Source organism: Amphiprion ocellaris, chromosome 4 (assembly GCF_022539595.1).
Source record: "Amphiprion ocellaris isolate individual 3 ecotype Okinawa chromosome 4, ASM2253959v1, whole genome shotgun sequence".
Classification (NCBI taxonomy): Eukaryota; Metazoa; Chordata; class Actinopteri; family Pomacentridae; genus Amphiprion; species Amphiprion ocellaris.
Window position 1 is genome coordinate 3,396,905 of NC_072769.1, and position 21,516 is coordinate 3,418,420.

Genomic DNA, 21,516 nt, shown 5'->3' on the forward strand with positions numbered 1-21,516 from the left:
CTGTCTCATGTTTTGGTTTGGGAGCTAGCAACTAACGGCTAGCAGCTAACGGCTAGCAGCTATTATACGGCTAGCAGCTAACGGCTAGCAGCTATTATACAGCCAAAATACACATTTGAAGGGTACATATGCGGCTGTTTATCCTCCTCACACCGGGGAAACGTTAGGTAGAAGAGGTCTTATGACGCAGCTACACCGCGTTAGGTGAAAACATTTAGAAATCTATCTTTAACCAGCTCTACAAAGTGACTCTGTGTTATCTGGGTCTGTTTCCAGCAGCTATCCTCCATGGGAACCGACCAGTCGGAGCTGCCGGAGGATGCGGTGGGCAGGCGTGTGTCCTGCGGAGAGGAGCGGGCCACGGTGCGGTACGTGGGCCCGATACCACCCACGATAGGTAAGACCCGGGCTGTGGACCAGGTGGACACTTCAGATTAGGTTCTTTCTAGTGTTGAGCGTGTTGGTTTTTTGAGATAGAAGACAAACTACTTCTCTCCAGTTAAGCTGTTTATTTTCTAAAATCAGAGTCTCTAAAGAGTCTTGATCACGAACCTGTTCCGTTTGGAACAGCCTCCCAGAAGAGGAGAAAGTCTGATCCTCTAACGTCACCTGTGTTTGAATGACTAAAGTGCTGTCACTTTAACGAATTGATTGATTAATTGATTGTCTCATATCCCATATCTGAAAGGGGCTTAATGCACAGAAGAAACACCACGTGTGAAGGGTTAGTGGATGATTCCAGTCAGCCACATGATTCACTCCATAGTGGTAAAAAGTGTCCTAAATACTTTGCTTCAGTAAACAGCTTCTACCTGAGCAGGTCGAAATGTGAATGCAGCATTTCAGTTTGTCAGGTTTATATTGTTGGATCAGATAGTTTCAGAATTAAACTTTATAGTCTTCTGAAAAACACCAGTTTGTGTTTTTTGACATTATTAGCTAGACAGGGCAGAGACCTGGAAAGTGTTTGGATGGACAGCAGAGGACTGAGCTGTAGTAAAGGTCTAGTACAGGATTCTAACTGGTCTCAGTACTGACAGCATGTGGCCTGGACCTTCATCACTTAGTTATCAGGTTACTTTATTGACTTTGTTGCTTTCTTTTTCTTGTCAAATTCTTCTACAGTTGTTCATATTTGAGAACTTGTTTATTTAAACTAAAAAGTGATTTGACATGGTGTCATATTGAAGGATTAGAACACGATGAAATCAGAGACGTGAGGCGGCAGACTGACCGACACTCTCATACTTCTACTAATGTCTGTTCCAGGGCTGTGGCTGGGTGTGGAGTGGGATAACCCTGAAAGAGGAAAACACGACGGCAGCCATGAAGGAGTCTCATACTTTACATGCAGGTAATTCTGTCAGCATTCCTATGAGGTTCTGGAGCAGAGGCTTTTCATTGTTTTTTCCAAGAGATGGAGCATCTGAGCCTTTATTAGATAGATGGTGGGACTGACAGGAACCATGGGAAAGGACATGCAATAGTTGTCTTTTCCACCGGGAATCTAAAGTTGCTCTCACTGCTCTGGGTATTTGCCCCCATGTGCCCCAAGATTTGAAATGCCAGGAGGTTAGATTTGTCTGGATGATAACTGTGAAGATATAAAGGTCAGAATACTTAATATCAGAAAGTTAACCAACTGTCTTTAAAGATCTAAAGACGCCCCAGCATCATTCTTACTGTCATCCCCATTAGATTAGTCTGATGCAGCGGTACAGGCCTCTCAGCGTCTAACACCACCTGGATTCATTTTGGAGATGAGGAGGAGGTCTCAGGGAGCCAGATCTGATGAGGAGGTTGAGTGGGAAGATAGTAGTGTTGTTGTGTCCAGGAAACTCCTGTAATCCCAGTGTGGTGTCAGTGAATGGACATTAGATCTGTCAGTCCATAACAGGTCCAGATGTTGACTGTCTCTGACTGTTTCTGCTCCACATGTTGCTCCACAGTCTCTGAATTTATTGATCAAAGTTTGTGTTTCTAGTGGCTAAGCTGGTTCATATTTTTAACTCATAAAACTGTTTATTTTTACTTCAGATATGACACTTTTTGAGTGTTTCTGCGACAAACTAAGTGATTTTTTTAAAAAAAATGTTTCTGTAATCAATAAAGCAATTCACTCTTTTTGCTGTCAGATTTGAAAATGTCTTCTAAGAATAAGTGTTTAGTTCTCGTTGTTTTCTCTGTCAGACACCCGACAGGTGGCTCCTTCATCCGTCCAGGGAAGGCCAGCTTTGGCGTGGACTACCTGGCTGCTGTCCGACAGGTGTATGGGATGGACACAGAGGAGGTGCTGAGTGAGGACGTCTCCTCCTCCTCCTCCAAAAAGATCAAGTGGTTCGGCATCAAGGAGCGCAGGTACAACGCTCACCAGCTCCAGATGATCAGTGTTTGTTTCTAATCAGCTGCTCCTCTTTGTATTCAATTAAAAACATCTCTGAACTAAAGTAAACGTCTTAAACGGGTATGAATAAACCCAATCAGAAACGGTCTGATGTTATAGAGGGACAACTTCCCTTCATGAAGAATATGAAATCATTTAGAAACCTTTATTTTTTTTATTCAGTACAGAGAGTGATGTCACTCTCCCTCTCTGCTGCTTTCACGTGTTTTTTTCCTGACATACTGTTTTTCTTTATAATGTTGAGCTGCTGTCAGCCATGCACAGAGCCTCCTGCACAATACATGAGTGTAATATAGTTAGAAAGTATAACTGTAAAAATATACAGAAAGGATTGAAAGTAAGAGTACTCCATTCACAGACACATTATAGTATCTTTATATACTTATTATCACTACATTAATGCGGTAAGAATCATTTTATGTTGTAGTTTGTTATGGAGCATTAACTGACCCCCAGTCAGCTGGGATAGACTCCAGACCCCATGGATGGATGGATGATGGATGGATGGATGATAGAAAGATGGATGGATGATGGATGGATGGATGGATGATGGATGGATGGATGGATGATGGATGGATGGATGGATGGATGGCTTTCATAGACACTGTAGTAATCAGAATCAATGCAGCTGTTTCCTTTTCTAAACGTTTTTTTGATCTCTGCAGTTCTGAGAGTCTGAAGTCGGTGTTGCTGAACGGCAGTGAAGTGAACGGCTGCGGGGCCGATGGGGAAATCAGGAAAACAACACCCAGTATCTTTTTACACACCTGTCAGACCTTTATTCTCCTGTAGCACTCATTGTGCCGTCGTCTTCTAGTTGCTGTTTCATGTGTTTCTTGTTAAAAGGTGTGAATTGGACACAGAGTTCTTTAGGCGCAATAGCAGCTCGGCTGGTTGGATTTGTGAATCTATAAAACTGTTAGTTAAATTATCGACCAAAAATGACTTTAAACTGTCTAAACGTGATCTGAAATTAGTTTGAAATTTGTCCAAAATTACTCAAAATTTTCCAAAATTACTCGAGATTTGTTTAAAGTAGCTCAAAATTTGCCCAAAACTAGTTAAAATATACCCAAAAAGTCTTAAAGTTTGGCCAAAATGACCTAAAACTCATGGAAAAAGACTTGAGAAATGAGGAACCAGCTTCATCTTTATCTCTATTTGGCTCTGAGGGAGTTTTCGGTGTTGCAGAGAGCGTAGTGGGAGTTTAGCTAGCATAGGGCACCATGAAAGAGACTGCTGGGATGCTTCATGACTTCCAGACAGTTAAACTCCAGCAAGTTCTCAGATTCATATTCCCATTTTACTCCACATGTTGGATAAACTTCACAGACTCTTTAGATTTAGCTACATTTAGCTGCATTTAGCTACATTTAGCTGCATTTAGATGCATTTAACTGCATGTTAGCTGCAATTTGCCACATGTTAGCTACATTTAGCTGCATGTTAGCTGCATTTAGCTGCATTTAACTGCATATTAGCTGCATTTACCTGCATGTTAGCTGCATTTAGCCATATTTAGCTACATTTAGCTGCATGTTAGCTGCATTTAGCTGCATGTTAGCTGCATTTAGCTGCATGTTAGCAGCTTTTCACTGCATTTAGCTACATTTACCTGCATGTTGCCACATTTAGCTAAATGTGGCTAAATGCACACATTTAGCTACATTTAGCTGCATGTTTTTAGCGTTCTGGACACCTGTAACTGATTGAAAAAACAAATCTATTGGTCCGACATTAGACTAATAAAATGTTGGGGCGCTGATGACTAAAGAAGAACTTCTAACTAAGACACTGAGTTCAGATTACTACTGATACTGTGAATGGTTGTTGGCAGAAGGCTGTGTGAGTGAGGACTTGAGGAAACTTGTGGTCTGAATGGTTTTAAGGCTGGTACCAGGTTGTGTTTGTTGGTAGTTGTTGATATTGTCAGCCTTTAACAGCAGCGATCAGACGTGGAGTGGCTGGACCTCAGTGGGACGCTGCTGTCCTGCTGGGAGGACGTGGCCTCCATCACCGAGCAGCTGGTCCGACTGGAAGGCCTACAGCTCAGGTACGCCTTCCCCTCTGGGTTTGATTCACGCCCCTTAGCCTTCTCCTGCCTGAACAACAATAATAATAATAATACTAATGAGAATAACAATAATGAGAACAATAATAATAATAATAATAATAATGAGAATAATATAATATTCCATCATTTTTTTTAGCTCCAACAGACTGAGTTTGCCCTCTGACTGCTTGGCTCACCGCCAGGCTTTCTGCAGTCTGAAGGTCCTGGTTCTCAACAGCAGCCAGCTCACCTGGCCACAGGTACGTAACAGACACACCACCATCATCAGTTTAGATGTGTTTTTACATTTCTACATTTCCTCTGTTGAATCAAATGACTGTAAAGTGTTTATTTAGCGTTCCAAGCAGTAGAAACCCGACTGTATTGTTCCTGTTCTGCTGATTATTCCATTCTAAGAAGACCTAGTAAGGCCCCCCCCCCCCAACTCCTCAGACCTCAGTACACGAGGTACTACACCCCTAGATGGTGCTGTAATAATTCAGTTAGCATCATATCTCAGAAGATGGCGCTGTCAGAACTCGTTCATCAGCATCTTTGCTTCATTTTTTCCCTTTAAAAATGTCTTTTTTTGTTTTGTTTCGTTTCGTGTTGTTGGATTTTTGTCATTTTGTGTCTCATTTTTGTAATATTTTGTCTTGTTTCTGTCTTTGTTTGGTCTGACTTTTGTCATTTGTCTCATGTTTTTGTCGTTTTGTGTTTTCTTTTTGTCTCACTTGTGTTGATTGTCCATTTTTTGTCGCTTTGTGTCTCGTTTTTGTCATATTTTGTCTTGTTTTTGTTTTTTGACTTGTCATTTTGTGTTTCCTTTTTGTCTCGCTTGTGTTTTTGTCTTATTTTTGTCATTTTGTTTCTCGCTTTTGTCATTTTTAGTCCTGTTTGTGTCATTTGTATAATTTTTTTTTGTCTCTTTTTTGTTGTTTGTCCATTTTTTTGTCGCTTTGGAACTTTTTTTGTCAAAATTTGTAGTCTCTTTTTTTTTGTTTTGGGTCGTCTCCTTTTTTGCCATTTTGTGTTTTGCTTTATTCGTTCTTTTGTACATCGTTTTTGTCGCTTTGTGTGGGATTTTTTTGTCTCATTTTTGTTGTTTGCCCATTTTTTTGTCGCTTTGTAACTTCCAATTTTTCTGTCTCTTTTTTGGTTTTGTTTTGTGCCGTTTTTCAATTTTTTTGTCATTTTGTGTCTCAATTTTGTCATTTTGTGTCTCGTTTCTGTAATATTTTGTCTTGTTTTTGTTGTTTTTTTGTCTTTTTTGTCCTTCTGTGTTTTGCTTTATTCATTGTTTTCTCGTTTTTGTCGTGTTTTTTTGTCTTTCTTGTGTCATTTTTTGTCTCTTTTTTTGTTTTGTTTCATGTCATTGGTCTATTTTTTTGTCATTTTGTGTCTCATTTTTGTAATGCTTTGTCTTGTTTTTGCCTATTATTGTCTGAGTTTTGTCATTTTGATCATAAAGTATTATATTGTTCAGGTCCAGATGTCTGTGACTATAATTTGGCATTGTGGTTATTTCTAGGTTATTATGCTGTGGTTTTACTGGTCCAGTCCACTGGAGATCAGACTGGACTGGATGCGGAACCTGGACTAGGATGAGTTGGACTCTCCTGGTCTAGTGGTTTACCTTTCATCACCTTGTCTTCTCTCCTGCTGCTCAGATCCTGCAGAGCGCCCTCATGTGGCCACAGGTGGAGGATCTGAGTGTGGCTGAAAACAGCATCACAGAGCTGCAGAGGTAACGCTGTTATCCTTCAGCATGGAGTGAAACACTTTGTGTTTTCACTCCTATCATCCTGAACTTCTGTTCCTGATGTGTTTACCGTTTGACAGGCCAGAGGGAGTTCTGCAGTCCCTGAAGAGTCTCAACCTGTCTGGTAATCCTCTAGAGCAGGACAGTGTGATCAGCATTTCAGCTCTGCCCAGGTACAGTAGTTTACAGTGTACAGTTTCTGAATGATTGTAGCTCTGAATTCTCCACTCAGGACCAGCATGCAGGATGTAGGGAAATCTCCCTTCCCTAGTGTGTGTGTGTGTGTGTGTGTGTGTGTGTGTGTGTGTGTGTGTGTGTGTGTGTGTGTGTGTATCATTCTTACTGTCATCCCCATTAGATTAGTCTGATGCAGCGGTACAGGCCTCTCAGCGTCTAACACCACCTGGATTCATTTTGGAGATGAGGAGGAGGTCTCAGGGAGCCAGATCTGATGAGGAGGTTGAGTGGGAAGATAGTAGTGTTGTTGTGTCCAGGAAACTCCTGTAATCCCAGTGTGGTGTCAGTGAATGGACATTAGATCTGTCAGTCCATAACAGGTCCAGATGTTGACTGTCTCTGACTGTTTCTGCTCCACATGTTGCTCCACAGTCTCTGAATTTATTGATCAAAGTTTGTGTTTCTAGTGGCTAAGCTGGTTCATATTTTTAACTCATAAAACTGTTTATTTTTACTTCAGATATGACACTTTTTGAGTGTTTCTGCGACAAACTAAGTGATTTTTTTAAAAAAAATGTTTCTGTAATCAATAAAGCAATTCACTCTTTTTGCTGTCAGATTTGAAAATGTCTTCTAAGAATAAGTGTTTAGTTCTCGTTGTTTTCTCTGTCAGACACCCGACAGGTGGCTCCTTCATCCGTCCAGGGAAGGCCAGCTTTGGCGTGGACTACCTGGCTGCTGTCCGACAGGTGTATGGGATGGACACAGAGGAGGTGCTGAGTGAGGACGTCTCCTCCTCCTCCTCCAAAAAGATCAAGTGGTTCGGCATCAAGGAGCGCAGGTACAACGCTCACCAGCTCCAGATGATCAGTGTTTGTTTCTAATCAGCTGCTCCTCTTTGTATTCAATTAAAAACATCTCTGAACTAAAGTAAACGTCTTAAACGGGTATGAATAAACCCAATCAGAAACGGTCTGATGTTATAGAGGGACAACTTCCCTTCATGAAGAATATGAAATCATTTAGAAACCTTTATTTTTTTTATTCAGTACAGAGAGTGATGTCACTCTCCCTCTCTGCTGCTTTCACGTGTTTTTTTCCTGACATACTGTTTTTCTTTATAATGTTGAGCTGCTGTCAGCCATGCACAGAGCCTCCTGCACAATACATGAGTGTAATATAGTTAGAAAGTATAACTGTAAAAATATACAGAAAGGATTGAAAGTAAGAGTACTCCATTCACAGACACATTATAGTATCTTTATATACTTATTATCACTACATTAATGCGGTAAGAATCATTTTATGTTGTAGTTTGTTATGGAGCATTAACTGACCCCCAGTCAGCTGGGATAGACTCCAGACCCCATGGATGGATGGATGATGGATGGATGGATGATAGAAAGATGGATGGATGATGGATGGATGGATGGATGATGGATGGATGGATGGATGATGGATGGATGGATGGATGGATGGCTTTCATAGACACTGTAGTAATCAGAATCAATGCAGCTGTTTCCTTTTCTAAACGTTTTTTTGATCTCTGCAGTTCTGAGAGTCTGAAGTCGGTGTTGCTGAACGGCAGTGAAGTGAACGGCTGCGGGGCCGATGGGGAAATCAGGAAAACAACACCCAGTATCTTTTTACACACCTGTCAGACCTTTATTCTCCTGTAGCACTCATTGTGCCGTCGTCTTCTAGTTGCTGTTTCATGTGTTTCTTGTTAAAAGGTGTGAATTGGACACAGAGTTCTTTAGGCGCAATAGCAGCTCGGCTGGTTGGATTTGTGAATCTATAAAACTGTTAGTTAAATTATCGACCAAAAATGACTTTAAACTGTCTAAACGTGATCTGAAATTAGTTTGAAATTTGTCCAAAATTACTCAAAATTTTCCAAAATTACTCGAGATTTGTTTAAAGTAGCTCAAAATTTGCCCAAAACTAGTTAAAATATACCCAAAAAGTCTTAAAGTTTGGCCAAAATGACCTAAAACTCATGGAAAAAGACTTGAGAAATGAGGAACCAGCTTCATCTTTATCTCTATTTGGCTCTGAGGGAGTTTTCGGTGTTGCAGAGAGCGTAGTGGGAGTTTAGCTAGCATAGGGCACCATGAAAGAGACTGCTGGGATGCTTCATGACTTCCAGACAGTTAAACTCCAGCAAGTTCTCAGATTCATATTCCCATTTTACTCCACATGTTGGATAAACTTCACAGACTCTTTAGATTTAGCTACATTTAGCTGCATTTAGCTACATTTAGCTGCATTTAGATGCATTTAACTGCATGTTAGCTGCAATTTGCCACATGTTAGCTACATTTAGCTGCATGTTAGCTGCATTTAGCTGCATTTAACTGCATATTAGCTGCATTTACCTGCATGTTAGCTGCATTTAGCCATATTTAGCTACATTTAGCTGCATGTTAGCTGCATTTAGCTGCATGTTAGCTGCATTTAGCTGCATGTTAGCAGCTTTTCACTGCATTTAGCTACATTTACCTGCATGTTGCCACATTTAGCTAAATGTGGCTAAATGCACACATTTAGCTACATTTAGCTGCATGTTTTTAGCGTTCTGGACACCTGTAACTGATTGAAAAAACAAATCTATTGGTCCGACATTAGACTAATAAAATGTTGGGGCGCTGATGACTAAAGAAGAACTTCTAACTAAGACACTGAGTTCAGATTACTACTGATACTGTGAATGGTTGTTGGCAGAAGGCTGTGTGAGTGAGGACTTGAGGAAACTTGTGGTCTGAATGGTTTTAAGGCTGGTACCAGGTTGTGTTTGTTGGTAGTTGTTGATATTGTCAGCCTTTAACAGCAGCGATCAGACGTGGAGTGGCTGGACCTCAGTGGGACGCTGCTGTCCTGCTGGGAGGACGTGGCCTCCATCACCGAGCAGCTGGTCCGACTGGAAGGCCTACAGCTCAGGTACGCCTTCCCCTCTGGGTTTGATTCACGCCCCTTAGCCTTCTCCTGCCTGAACAACAATAATAATAATAATACTAATGAGAATAACAATAATGAGAACAATAATAATAATAATAATAATAATGAGAATAATATAATATTCCATCATTTTTTTTAGCTCCAACAGACTGAGTTTGCCCTCTGACTGCTTGGCTCACCGCCAGGCTTTCTGCAGTCTGAAGGTCCTGGTTCTCAACAGCAGCCAGCTCACCTGGCCACAGGTACGTAACAGACACACCACCATCATCAGTTTAGATGTGTTTTTACATTTCTACATTTCCTCTGTTGAATCAAATGACTGTAAAGTGTTTATTTAGCGTTCCAAGCAGTAGAAACCCGACTGTATTGTTCCTGTTCTGCTGATTATTCCATTCTAAGAAGACCTAGTAAGGCCCCCCCCCCCCAACTCCTCAGACCTCAGTACACGAGGTACTACACCCCTAGATGGTGCTGTAATAATTCAGTTAGCATCATATCTCAGAAGATGGCGCTGTCAGAACTCGTTCATCAGCATCTTTGCTTCATTTTTTCCCTTTAAAAATGTCTTTTTTTGTTTTGTTTCGTTTCGTGTTGTTGGATTTTTGTCATTTTGTGTCTCATTTTTGTAATATTTTGTCTTGTTTCTGTCTTTGTTTGGTCTGACTTTTGTCATTTGTCTCATGTTTTTGTCGTTTTGTGTTTTCTTTTTGTCTCACTTGTGTTGATTGTCCATTTTTTGTCGCTTTGTGTCTCGTTTTTGTCATATTTTGTCTTGTTTTTGTTTTTTGACTTGTCATTTTGTGTTTCCTTTTTGTCTCGCTTGTGTTTTTGTCTTATTTTTGTCATTTTGTTTCTCGCTTTTGTCATTTTTAGTCCTGTTTGTGTCATTTGTATAATTTTTTTTTGTCTCTTTTTTGTTGTTTGTCCATTTTTTTGTCGCTTTGGAACTTTTTTTGTCAAAATTTGTAGTCTCTTTTTTTTGTTTTGGGTCGTCTCCTTTTTTGCCATTTTGTGTTTTGCTTTATTCGTTCTTTTGTACATCGTTTTTGTCGCTTTGTGTGGGATTTTTTTGTCTCATTTTTGTTGTTTGCCCATTTTTTTGTCGCTTTGTAACTTCCAATTTTTCTGTCTCTTTTTTGGTTTTGTTTTGTGCCGTTTTTCAATTTTTTTGTCATTTTGTGTCTCAATTTTGTCATTTTGTGTCTCGTTTCTGTAATATTTTGTCTTGTTTTTGTTGTTTTTTTGTCTTTTTTGTCCTTCTGTGTTTTGCTTTATTCATTGTTTTCTCGTTTTTGTCGTGTTTTTTTGTCTTTCTTGTGTCATTTTTTGTCTCTTTTTTTGTTTTGTTTCATGTCATTGGTCTATTTTTTTGTCATTTTGTGTCTCATTTTTGTAATGCTTTGTCTTGTTTTTGCCTATTATTGTCTGAGTTTTGTCATTTTGATCATAAAGTATTATATTGTTCAGGTCCAGATGTCTGTGACTATAATTTGGCATTGTGGTTATTTCTAGGTTATTATGCTGTGGTTTTACTGGTCCAGTCCACTGGAGATCAGACTGGACTGGATGCGGAACCTGGACTAGGATGAGTTGGACTCTCCTGGTCTAGTGGTTTACCTTTCATCACCTTGTCTTCTCTCCTGCTGCTCAGATCCTGCAGAGCGCCCTCATGTGGCCACAGGTGGAGGATCTGAGTGTGGCTGAAAACAGCATCACAGAGCTGCAGAGGTAACGCTGTTATCCTTCAGCATGGAGTGAAACACTTTGTGTTTTCACTCCTATCATCCTGAACTTCTGTTCCTGATGTGTTTACCGTTTGACAGGCCAGAGGGAGTTCTGCAGTCCCTGAAGAGTCTCAACCTGTCTGGTAATCCTCTAGAGCAGGACAGTGTGATCAGCATTTCAGCTCTGCCCAGGTACAGTAGTTTACAGTGTACAGTTTCTGAATGATTGTAGCTCTGAATTCTCCACTCAGGACCAGCATGCAGGATGTAGGGAAATCTCCCTTCCTTAGTGTGTGTGTGTGTGTGTGTGTGTGTGTGTGTGTGTGTGTGTGTGTGTGTGTGTGTGTGTGTGTGTGTGTGTGTGTGTGTGTGTGTGTGTGTGTGTGTGTGTGTGTGTGTGTGTGTGTGTAGATTAGTGTGTTTTCATTAGAGCAGAATAACCCCAAAATAACTAAAAGGATCCCTTTATATCTACAGAACATGTGGGTCGTCTTCTCCTTTATCAGTTTTTATACAGCATCAGTTCACAACATTTACAAACTGACATGAGGACATTACAGACTGGTGATATAGAGAGAAACTCACCAAATCCAAAAGTTGCTCCTCAGCAGTTTTTGGTGATAGAGGAGGAAAACACTGTTTGGTCGTCTGCGTTGCCTGTTCAGGGTGAGGGTAAAGAAGGAGAGAACAGGACAGAGAAAAAACACAGAAACAGATGGATAAAAGAAGGATAAACACTGGAGAGGTTATTATGTCCATGCAGCTGGATTTATCCAGCCTTGTTCTGCTCAAAGTCATACTGAGTCAGATTTCTGTTTTCTTTTTCACAGTAAAGTGAAAGATTAAACTGCTGCCAGATCAGTAGAAAAGGGTTTGAAATGGTTTAAATCATTCTAGGCCTCATTGTCCACTCTTTGACCTCCATCACGTAACCATGAACTCTGTTTCTGAAACATACAACAGAAATGTGAGTACAGCCAGCACTGGTTCTGTGGATGAAACAGAACCGTCTGAAAGAGATAAACATTAGTTTTCATATACATACATACGACAGCTCAACCCCTCTGATTTTAATTACTATATATAAGCTAACTCTGAGGGAATTTATTTTTTTGTTTTTAAACTTCGATTTGTTTTGGAAAAAAAGGGAAACATACAAGTAGGAATACTAAACGTATTCATGTTATCACAGCAAGATACTGAAACCAGAAGGCTTCCTTTTAGGGCAGTTATATGAATTTACACGGAAAAACACTGTGGACATGAATGACTGTTAAACTGGTTCACATTCAGTAGAAACAACACAGAACCTGTTTCAGAGCTTAATATGGAGCCGTCTGACAACCCGATGTTTGTTCCTCCGCCAAGGAACGTCCGTCCGTCCGTCTGTGCGTTTAAGTGTCCCACCGTTTGTCTGTCCGTCCGTCTGTGCGTTTGTCTGTCTGTCTGTCTGTCTGTCTGTCTGTCTGTCTGTCTGTCTGTCGGTTATCAACATCACTCAAAAACAGACTAACAGATTTGGATGAAATTTTCGTGGAAGGTCAGAAATGACACAAACACCAAGTGATTAGATTCTGGCAGTGATGCGGCTTATAGCCTGGATCCACAGATTTAACAAAAAATGGTTCAAAATTACCAAACATTTGCCCAAATTAACTGAAAATTTTCCAAAATGACTCAAAATTTGTCCAAAATGAGAAAACTATTTTCCAAAATGATTAAAAAGTTTACAAAATGACTCAAATCTATCCAAAATTACCAAAAATTGCCTAAAATGACTCAAAATTTGTCCAGAATGACAAAAAAAATTCCCAAAATCACTAAAAATTTTCCAAAACGACTAAAAAAATTGGTCCAAAATGATTAAGAATTGGTCCAAAATTACTCAATATTTATAGTCTGGATCCACAGATTTGTTTAAGATTTCTGTATCATTGCCAGGTAGCGGCACGGCGTCACTGTAACCATGACAACAAGTGAGCACTACGTCAGCTGCCTGCTGATGATCATGAGTGTGATCCTACTACAAATCCACCACTGAGGGCTTATTGAGACTTACCCATCAGAAATGATCCAAGGAACAACCGATTAAATTGTGGGGGTGTTTCTGAGTCCCATCAATTCCTGCCGCCTGCTACATATTTAGGTCACATGATCCAGTATCTGTACATAACGTACACATGCATGACACACGCCTGTGCTCAGCGCAATGTAATTTTGTCTGTGGGTACATCTATATTAAATGTTGCTGTGATTTCTGATCATCAAAAACTCATAAACAAATGCTGCATTTCTGCCATATGGGGGAATGAGCAGCCTTGGAGGAGGACTGCTCTCTGAGGGCTTTTCTTGTTTTGTTTTGTTTTTTTTTTTACTTGATCATAAATTTGGTTTTCTCATGTATGAATGTAAATGAAGCTAACACTCTGTTGGTTGATGACAGACTGGAGAACCTGATTTTGTCCAACACCGGTCTGTCTGTCCTTCGACTTGAAGATGCTGCTCCTGGTAAAACGAGTTCACTCTAACTTCATGATTAATGTCAACAGATGTTGTGTTTGATTTCCACCTCATGTTGTAAGTAGGGTTAGGGTTTGGTGTTGATGATCCACTTAAAGCTGAGACTCTTTGGGTTCTCTGTAGGGTCTCAGACATCCATGTTTCCTGCTCTGAAGAAACTCTACCTGGACAACAACAACATCACTGAGGTTAGCCTTCCTGTTTAGTCTCTCTTAGAGGCAGACCGATGCTGGTAAATGGATACAACTGGTTGGTTAGTCCTAGTGTGATTAACCTTTCCTGGTATTGTGTTGTTTTACTCCATGAATTAGAGGTCTGGTAGGATGATTTAGCTCTCTTCTATCCATGTCTGTCCACCAGTGGGACGTGGTGAACGAACTGGACAAACTTCCCAGTTTGGTTCAGTTTTGGTGTCGTGGCAACCGACTGGTGAGCAGCGATGGAAACCCCAGAACAGCCAATCAGATGCTGATCGCCAAACTGGGACAAGTGGTGACCCTGAACGGCTGTGAGGTGAGCTGGACTTGTTTCTGTTTGAGGTTTAGACCACCAGAGGGTGACAAATCCTCACTTTGTCTCCATTTTCTGAGATCTGTTGGAGGTTTTAGGGTTGAAGTTAGGATCAAGGTTGGTCACTGAATTATGGAGGTTAAAGTTAGGGAGAGGATCTGAAATGTGTGTTCATGCTGATCTGGTGCCTCGTTTCCTGTAGATCCACCATGAGGACAGGAGGGGGGCGGAGCTTGACTACATCAAGATGTTTGGAGAGGCGTGGCTGAAGGCAGGGGGGCGGAGTCAGATCAGCTCTCAGTTCACCTCCCAGCATCCTCGTTACCAGAAACTTATCGACAGTAAGACACTCTGACACAGTTAGTTATACAGTCATGCATAAAATGATTAGACGCCCTTGTTTTCTTCCATTTCTTGTTCATTTTAATGTCTGGTACCACTAAAGGTACATTACCTGAAGAATACAATGAACAGGACTTTAAATGCAGCTGATTCCATAATGCTTTATGTCCTATTAGACATGCTTCAGCTTCATTGTATTCCAGGGTATATAAGAGGACATTTCATGTCAAAAGCTGCACTGCACATGCAAAGGCCTAGAGTGGTTTCCTGCTGACATTCAAGCTGTAGCACAACTCAGAAGTTGTCAGCTCTCACATAACGCCTAAAACTATCAATCAATCAAATCAATCAAAAATTTATTTGTAGAGCACTTTCCAACAACATAGAAGAAGACCAAAGTGCTTTCCAGACAGAATAATAAACAAAACAATGCAATTTTTGATTACTATAAAACCATAAAACCCATAAAAACACAAAACTAAGAAAAGCATAAAACCATAAAAACAATAAAACAGTCCTAGGATTCGAAAGCACGTCTAAATAAATAGGTTTTCAATCTAGACTTAAAAAGCTGCAGGTTGGTAATAACGCGGAGCTCGAGTGGCAGTGCCTTCCAGAGTCTTGGGGCGGCTACAGCAAAGCATCGATCACCCCACTGCTTATACCGATCCAAGACTCATTTAATTGAATAAAACTAAAGAGTTATGTGAAGCTACAAAGGCAGCCATCTTGAGTGAGAGACAGGTAGCCAAAAAACTGAAGATCTCCAAGACAGCCGTTCATTACACCAAGAAAAAACAAGCCCAACATGGTTCTACCAAACTGCCAGCTGGTTGTGGCAGGAAACGTCTTTCTACCGACCAGATGACCGTCACTCATCTGTTCCTGTGTCAGCAATCATCCTCAGACCTCCAGGGACCTTATAAATGAGTGGACACTGTGGAGAAATGGGACTTGTTGGGCAAGGACAGTTGGAAAGCGACTTGTTGAAGCTGGTCTGAAGTCCCACAGGGCAGGAAGAAGCCCTTCAGCATAGAAAGGCAGAGGAAAGCTGGTTACTCTTTACTGGGATCACAAGGATTGGACTGTTAATGATTGGACTGAGGTTCTCTTCAGGGATGAATCCAGTTTTCAGTTGATGCCCACTCCAGCCACCTCACTGGTTAGGAGGAAGCCTGGAGAAGCTACAAACCAGACTGTCTGCCCCTACAGTAAAACATGGGGGTAGATCAATGACCATCTGGGGTAGTTTCAGGTTGGGTGGAACAGGACCAGTTTCCAACATGATAATGCCCTTTACCACACGGCAAGGTCAGTTAAAGCCTGGATGGAGAACCAGAACATTGGAACCATGCCTTGGCTGCTCAGTCATCAGATCTAAATCCAACTGAAAACCTGTGGAAAATCATCAAACTCTAAATGGAGAACCATAAACCCAAAAACAAAGCAGATTAGTTAGAATTAGTGCAACAGGAATGGGCTGCTGTGACAGCAGAACAATGTCAGAAGCTGGTGGAGAACAGCCAAGATGCATGGCAGCAGTCATCAGAAACAATGGTTATGAATCAGTACTAACTCCTGTGTGGATCATGTGACTAAAACAGACAGAAAAGAAAACATGGAATCCTAAAAGCTGTTTTTGGCAGAACAATCCCATAGCTACTGATGGAAGAACTGAAATGATTTTGGTTATTATCAAGAAAACCATGGAAAATGTCTGATATCAGCTCTTAACTTAAACTCTTATCAGCTATTTTGTTGTTATCATTATTTTTGCCTAAACAAATGTACATTTAGTGGTACCAGGAATTAAAATGAACAAGAAATTGATTGGATCATTGTTGTTTCTGTCTACTGTGACTGTCAGTATGTATGATCTGTATGATGGGTATGATAGTCACTTTAAGAAAGGTCATCTGCTGTAACAAAGTGCAAACTGAATACCGTTTGTTCATCGGCTGTAGAGTTTTCCTTTGAGAAGTAAATTCCAGGTAGAATACTGAGGTGTTCCCATGGTTTAGCTGGGAGTGTAAGATACGTTGTCAGTGTTGACTTAGTGATGCGTGCAGTAGTCAGTAAGGCAGATCAACTCAGACACATCATCCAAAAAACAGTCCTTATTTTTAGGACTAATCTACACATTTGTCTGATAAACTTCATATACTCTGATTCAGGATTCTTGGAATCACAGTTTCGAGGAAACAAGTTTATTTACAAACCTAGAGTTGAGAATGTGAGAACAGAAGAAATAGAAGAGAAGCTCTGGAAGGAAAGATTCAAAATGAAGAATGTCAGCTGCAGTTAATCATCATCGCAGGTTTGTTTTCTCACAGATAACCCAGTGAGAATAACTGTGATATTGATGTTTAAAGTCTGTCATCAGAACTCCTTATTTCACTCTTTTCTAACTATTTTGTGTAGTGAGCTGCTGCTCTGCAGTAACTGAGTGGAAACTACAGAGTTTTCTGTTGTCTCCACATTTGGTTCCAAAGGATTTACCTTTAAAAAACAGCCTGAAAAAAGTGAAATATTTTCCATCAAACACACGGAACAAACTGCTTTGACTTTATTCACAGCTGCTGGTTCTATTTAGATAGCACTGTTCCTCCCAGAGTGGCTGTTATCTGCCTTCAGAAGTCTCCTCTGATGATGTTCATCTGTTTTCCAGAGTATGGAGCTCCAGAAGAAGGTGAGCTGAAGAAGATTGAGCCCTTTGCACTGAAAAATCAGCTCTTAAGTAAGTTCCAGCTCTGTCTGCTCTCTGAATGGATCCATGAATGGAGTTCCAGCATCTTTTCCTTTTCTTTTTCTTTTTCCAGAGATTACGTTTGTGTTTCCTGAGGACGCTGGCCGGAAGCCGATCGAGAAGAAACTTCCAGGTGAAGACTTAAAGCAGAGCTGATTTTTCCAAACCTCTCACTAAAGCCCTCGTCTGGTTTCAGACTAAAACAGGAACATGTTTGAACTGATGTGCAGCAGAGTTAACGGATGCTTCTGTTTCTGCTCTGTAGCCTCCATGTTGGTCCAGAAGGTGAAGGGCCTCCTGTACAGACTGCTGAAGGTCCCTGCAGCAGATCTGAAGCTCACCTACACCAGCCCCAAGGTACCGGAGACCCACATCACACTGCTGACAATCAGGGCTGGCCAAGATAACACGTTACTAGTTTATCATTATTATTATTATTATCATAGTGGGAGTCCGTTGCTCACAAAACGACAAAAACAACACAAAATGACAAAAACGAGACACAAAATGACAAAAACGAGACACAAAACAACGAAAACCCAGTTTTTTAATCATTATTCTAGTGAGACTCTGTTGCTTCCTGGCTCTTAATCCAGACAGACTAACTGTGGATCACTGGATCTGAGTCCATAAACCAGAACAAAACCAGGCTCAGTGTCAGATAATACCCTGAAAAAGTCCTACAGACACAAACACGATGTCGTTAAAAATGTTGGAAAATTGTGAATTTAAGACTCATTCTAGATTCTTGAACCACTTTTTAAAAAAATTTTTTTTAGAGTTTTGACTTTAATAAAGACCCTGATAGAGAAATCTTGACAGCATCAACGTGTTTTCTTTAAGACATTATAATAAATATAATAAAATGCAGAAACGACAATGACTTCTTTGACTTTAGTAGGTTTGACTCAGAGGAAAAGCTGCTAAAACGTTAAATATGTTTTTGGTATTTTATCTATTTGTCACTTTTTTGTTCCGTTTTGGTCGTTTTGTGCCTCAAAGTGTAGATTCTTGAGTCTAATTTAAGACTTTAAAAGACCCTAATGAAGATGTATTGACCTGATAAATGGAACATGGAGGTTATTCAGCAGATGAATCCACATCTGGAATATTTCATGTAAGAGCATGATGCTTTCCAGGTTATTACTTCATTTTTTTATTAAATTCCAAGATACAAATGAATATTTCTTGGGTTTAGAAAACTGATACTTGCACAAATGAACTAGATGTTTAGAAAGGGTGTTTGGTGGAGAAGATCAGGTTTTGTGATGGATGTCATCACATCTCTGAACTACCAGGAGGGAGGCTTCAGACTGGTTGGATGTAGAGATAAACTAAAACAAGACAAGCTCACAAATGCTACAGAGAAGTAGTTATCTGTATATATGTTATATTATATCACAGCATGTATCAGAAGTGGACATGAAGCTGAATACAGGATCTGATAAATGCCTTCAGTGACTGCAGTAACTAAAACTGCCTGCTACTCAACGCCTCAAAGACAAAGGAAATGATCATAGATTTCTGCAGATCCAAACCCACTCTTCATCCAGTGAACACTTGTGGTGTGGACATCGAGGTGGTGACATCGTATAAATATTTAGGTGTCCACCTTGATAATAAGTTAGACTGGTCTAAAAACATAGACTTCATCTACAAAAAGGGCCAGAGCCGACTTTTTAGCCTCAGAAGACTTCGATCATTAGTCATCTGCAGTAAGATGCTGCAGATGTTTTATCAGTCTGTGGTAGCAAGTGTCCTGTTTTATGCTGCAGTCTGCTGGGGAGGCAGTATAAAAAACAAGGATGCAAGGTGTCTGAACAAACTGATTAAAAAAGCTGGTTCTGTGGTTGGAATCAGACTGAACTCATTGGAGGATGAGGTGGAGAGACATGCACTGAGCAAGATGGAGGCCATTCTGACCAACCTGGATCATCCACTTCACATCTGCCTCAATGAGCAACAAAACATCAGTGGACGACTCCTATCCCTGCACTGCAGGAATGAAAGATTCAGAAAATCTTTCTAATCATCAGCAATCAGACTATTTAATTCTAAAGTAAACAGATGAGAACCCAGACAATTGAATTTCCCTTCGGGGATTAATAAAGTTATTGTATTGTAATTTTAGGTATAAGAATGTGATTAATTGCTAAAAATATTTTAATCATTGCCCAGCACTACTTAAATACAACACCTGGACCTTCAGTAAAGACAGTAAAATATCCTGTTAAATAAAACCTAAACCTTTTGGGTCATAAATATGCATCCAGCCATGCTAATATTTCATTAAACCTTCTGGTAGCCGTCCACCAGCTTCTGGTGCATCTTTGATCGCTCCTCCTAACAGAATTGGTTGAGTTAAACTAAACTGTTGTCTTTCAGACTCAGACTGGTTTCCTCATCACAGTCCACAGGTTTTAATGGGTTTAAGTCAGGACTTTGGTTCAGTCTAGAACCTTAGTTCTGGTCTGATTTATCCGTTTCATGTGTCTGGGCTCATCGTCTGTTGAAAGACCTTCTGGCTGATGGTTTTTAGGTTTCCTGAACAATGTGAAAGTTTTCCTTCATTATTCCGTTTATTTTCTGTAAAGGTCCAGTTACTCTGACAACAAAACAGCCCCAGTACATGATACTGCCACCACCATGCTTGGCGGAAGGGTTGGCGTTCTTCACTCATTCTCCTTCAAACATGTTTGTGGTTATTCAGAACCTTCTCCAGGCCTTTCCTTTGTTCATGTGACCAGCCACAGACTTCTGTGGAGCTTTAAGGTGTTTCTGGAGGAAGAACTTCCTTCTTTCTACATCACCAGAGCTTTTAAAGATGAAAGTTTCCTCCTCATCTGCTCTCCTCTCTGCAGATGGTGGGAACAGAGTTTGAGATCGACAGCGACCTGAAGACACTCCAGTTTTACTCCATCGAGGACGGAGACCAGGTTCTGGTCCGCTGGTCCTGACCCAGACCAGGAGAACCACGACAGAGACGGAACAGAGTCTTCTGATGGTGATGGGGTTCTGTTTTCCATCCTTATTGGAGGGGAACAACAGACTGACACTGAGTGGAGGATCTACTGCAGGAGCTTCAGATGTTTCCGTCAGACTGGGAGAGACGTGTTCCACAGTGGACTGTAGAAAATCACTGCAACATATGGGATTTAAATGACTTCATGAGCAGCAAATTCACTGAGAGACGGAGGTTTCGGCTGTAAATAGTACTGACGAAGGCTTAAAAAGGACTTTTAAATGCTCTAGAGTGGAACAAGTCATATTAAAACCACCCCACCTCTCTGTAGATGCCCTCTGAATGGGGCTTCTGGCATTCGGTGTTTATTCATGCAGCAACTTTTCTACCACAGCCGAAATAAAAATGATAATAATTCTGTTTTCTGCCGCATGCTGATTTGTCGGCTTGATTTTCCTTTGGATTATGTTATCAGTCATCACAGAATCATGGAGGTAACCGGTGAAATAAAAACTTAATAAACCAGAGACCTTTTACTGGCTTCTGTTTGGTCAGTTGAATAGTTTAACCCTGGTGTCGTCCTGCAGGTCAAAACTGTCCCGTTTTAAAGTTTGAAAATGTGGAAAAAAAATATTTCCACAGTGAAACTTCTGATGTCCACATTTTCAACAATTTTGGAAAATCTTTGAACATTTTTTGGTGGAAAAAAAAGACATTTTAAAAATGTTTCTTAAAAACATTCTCAAAAAAATCAACAAAAATCCAGCAAATTTCGCTGGATTTTGGTTGATTTTTTGTGAATGTTCTTAAAGAAAATATTAGAAGTTTTGCTGATATGTAATCACTTTAGATATTTTTAGGGTTTTTTTGGAGGATTTTTACTCATTTTTTGAAAATGTAAGAATTTTCTTCCCAAATTTGGGGGATTTTTTTTAAATAAAACTTTTAAGGGAAAGTTTTAAGGAATTATTGGGATTTTCTTCCTGAAGGTTTTGCAAATTTTCAGAAATTTGGTAATTTTTTTTGCTGATTTTTTGGGATTTTTTTTGCAGACCAGGAAACAATATATTTTGTTGCCCGTAAATGAAGACAACAGGAGAGTTAATTATTGTGTTCATATTTCAGGTGGTAGCTTTACAGTTTGTGTGGAACAAACTACAGAACACAACCATTACTCCGTAAACACCTGGTATGTATCTGGACGTTAGCAAGCAGTTAGCGAAGATGATTCTAACCCTGCTGCTCCAAATGCTTCACTTTCTGCAGGTTTCTGGACTCCTGACTGCATCCCGTTGCATTCGTTCTTCTATCTGTGTCGTACATAATGGTGCTTCTAACAGATGCTGAACGTAGCATCC

The 21,516-nt window shown here is 40.3% G+C and overlaps 1 protein-coding gene across 1 annotated transcript; it reads left to right on the top strand.

Moving 5' to 3' along the window:
• The first annotated feature begins 2 nt into the window (after positions 1-2).
• Positions 3-20,685, top strand: tbce (tubulin folding cofactor E). The gene is made up of 22 exons (XM_055010359.1): positions 3-397; positions 1,270-1,354; positions 2,191-2,358; positions 3,070-3,155; positions 4,358-4,457; positions 4,615-4,717; positions 6,128-6,204; positions 6,300-6,392; positions 7,070-7,237; positions 7,949-8,034; positions 9,237-9,336; positions 9,494-9,596; positions 11,006-11,082; positions 11,178-11,270; positions 13,522-13,586; positions 13,722-13,786; positions 13,959-14,111; positions 14,311-14,449; positions 17,119-17,187; positions 17,270-17,329; positions 17,462-17,553; positions 20,058-20,685. The coding sequence occupies exons 1-22, from the start codon at positions 289-291 to the stop codon at positions 20,151-20,153; spliced, it is 2,187 nt and encodes a 728-aa protein (XP_054866334.1). The 5' UTR covers positions 3-288; the 3' UTR covers positions 20,154-20,685.
• The last annotated feature ends 831 nt before the right edge of the window (positions 20,686-21,516 follow it).

What these genes read in the sequence shown, in the direction of transcription:
- tbce (XM_055010359.1), top strand. Translation starts at nt 289, where the DNA reads ATGGGAACCGACCAGTCGGAGCTGCCGGAGGATGCGGTGGGCAGGCGT. An exon ending in GTCTCATACTTTACATGCAG is followed by an intron (nt 1,355 to 2,190) that starts GTAATTCTGTCA and finishes TTTCTCTGTCAG; the next exon opens with ACACCCGACAGGTGGCTCCT. An exon ending in ACAACAACAACATCACTGAG is followed by an intron (nt 13,787 to 13,958) that starts GTTAGCCTTCCT and finishes TCTGTCCACCAG; the next exon opens with TGGGACGTGGTGAACGAACT.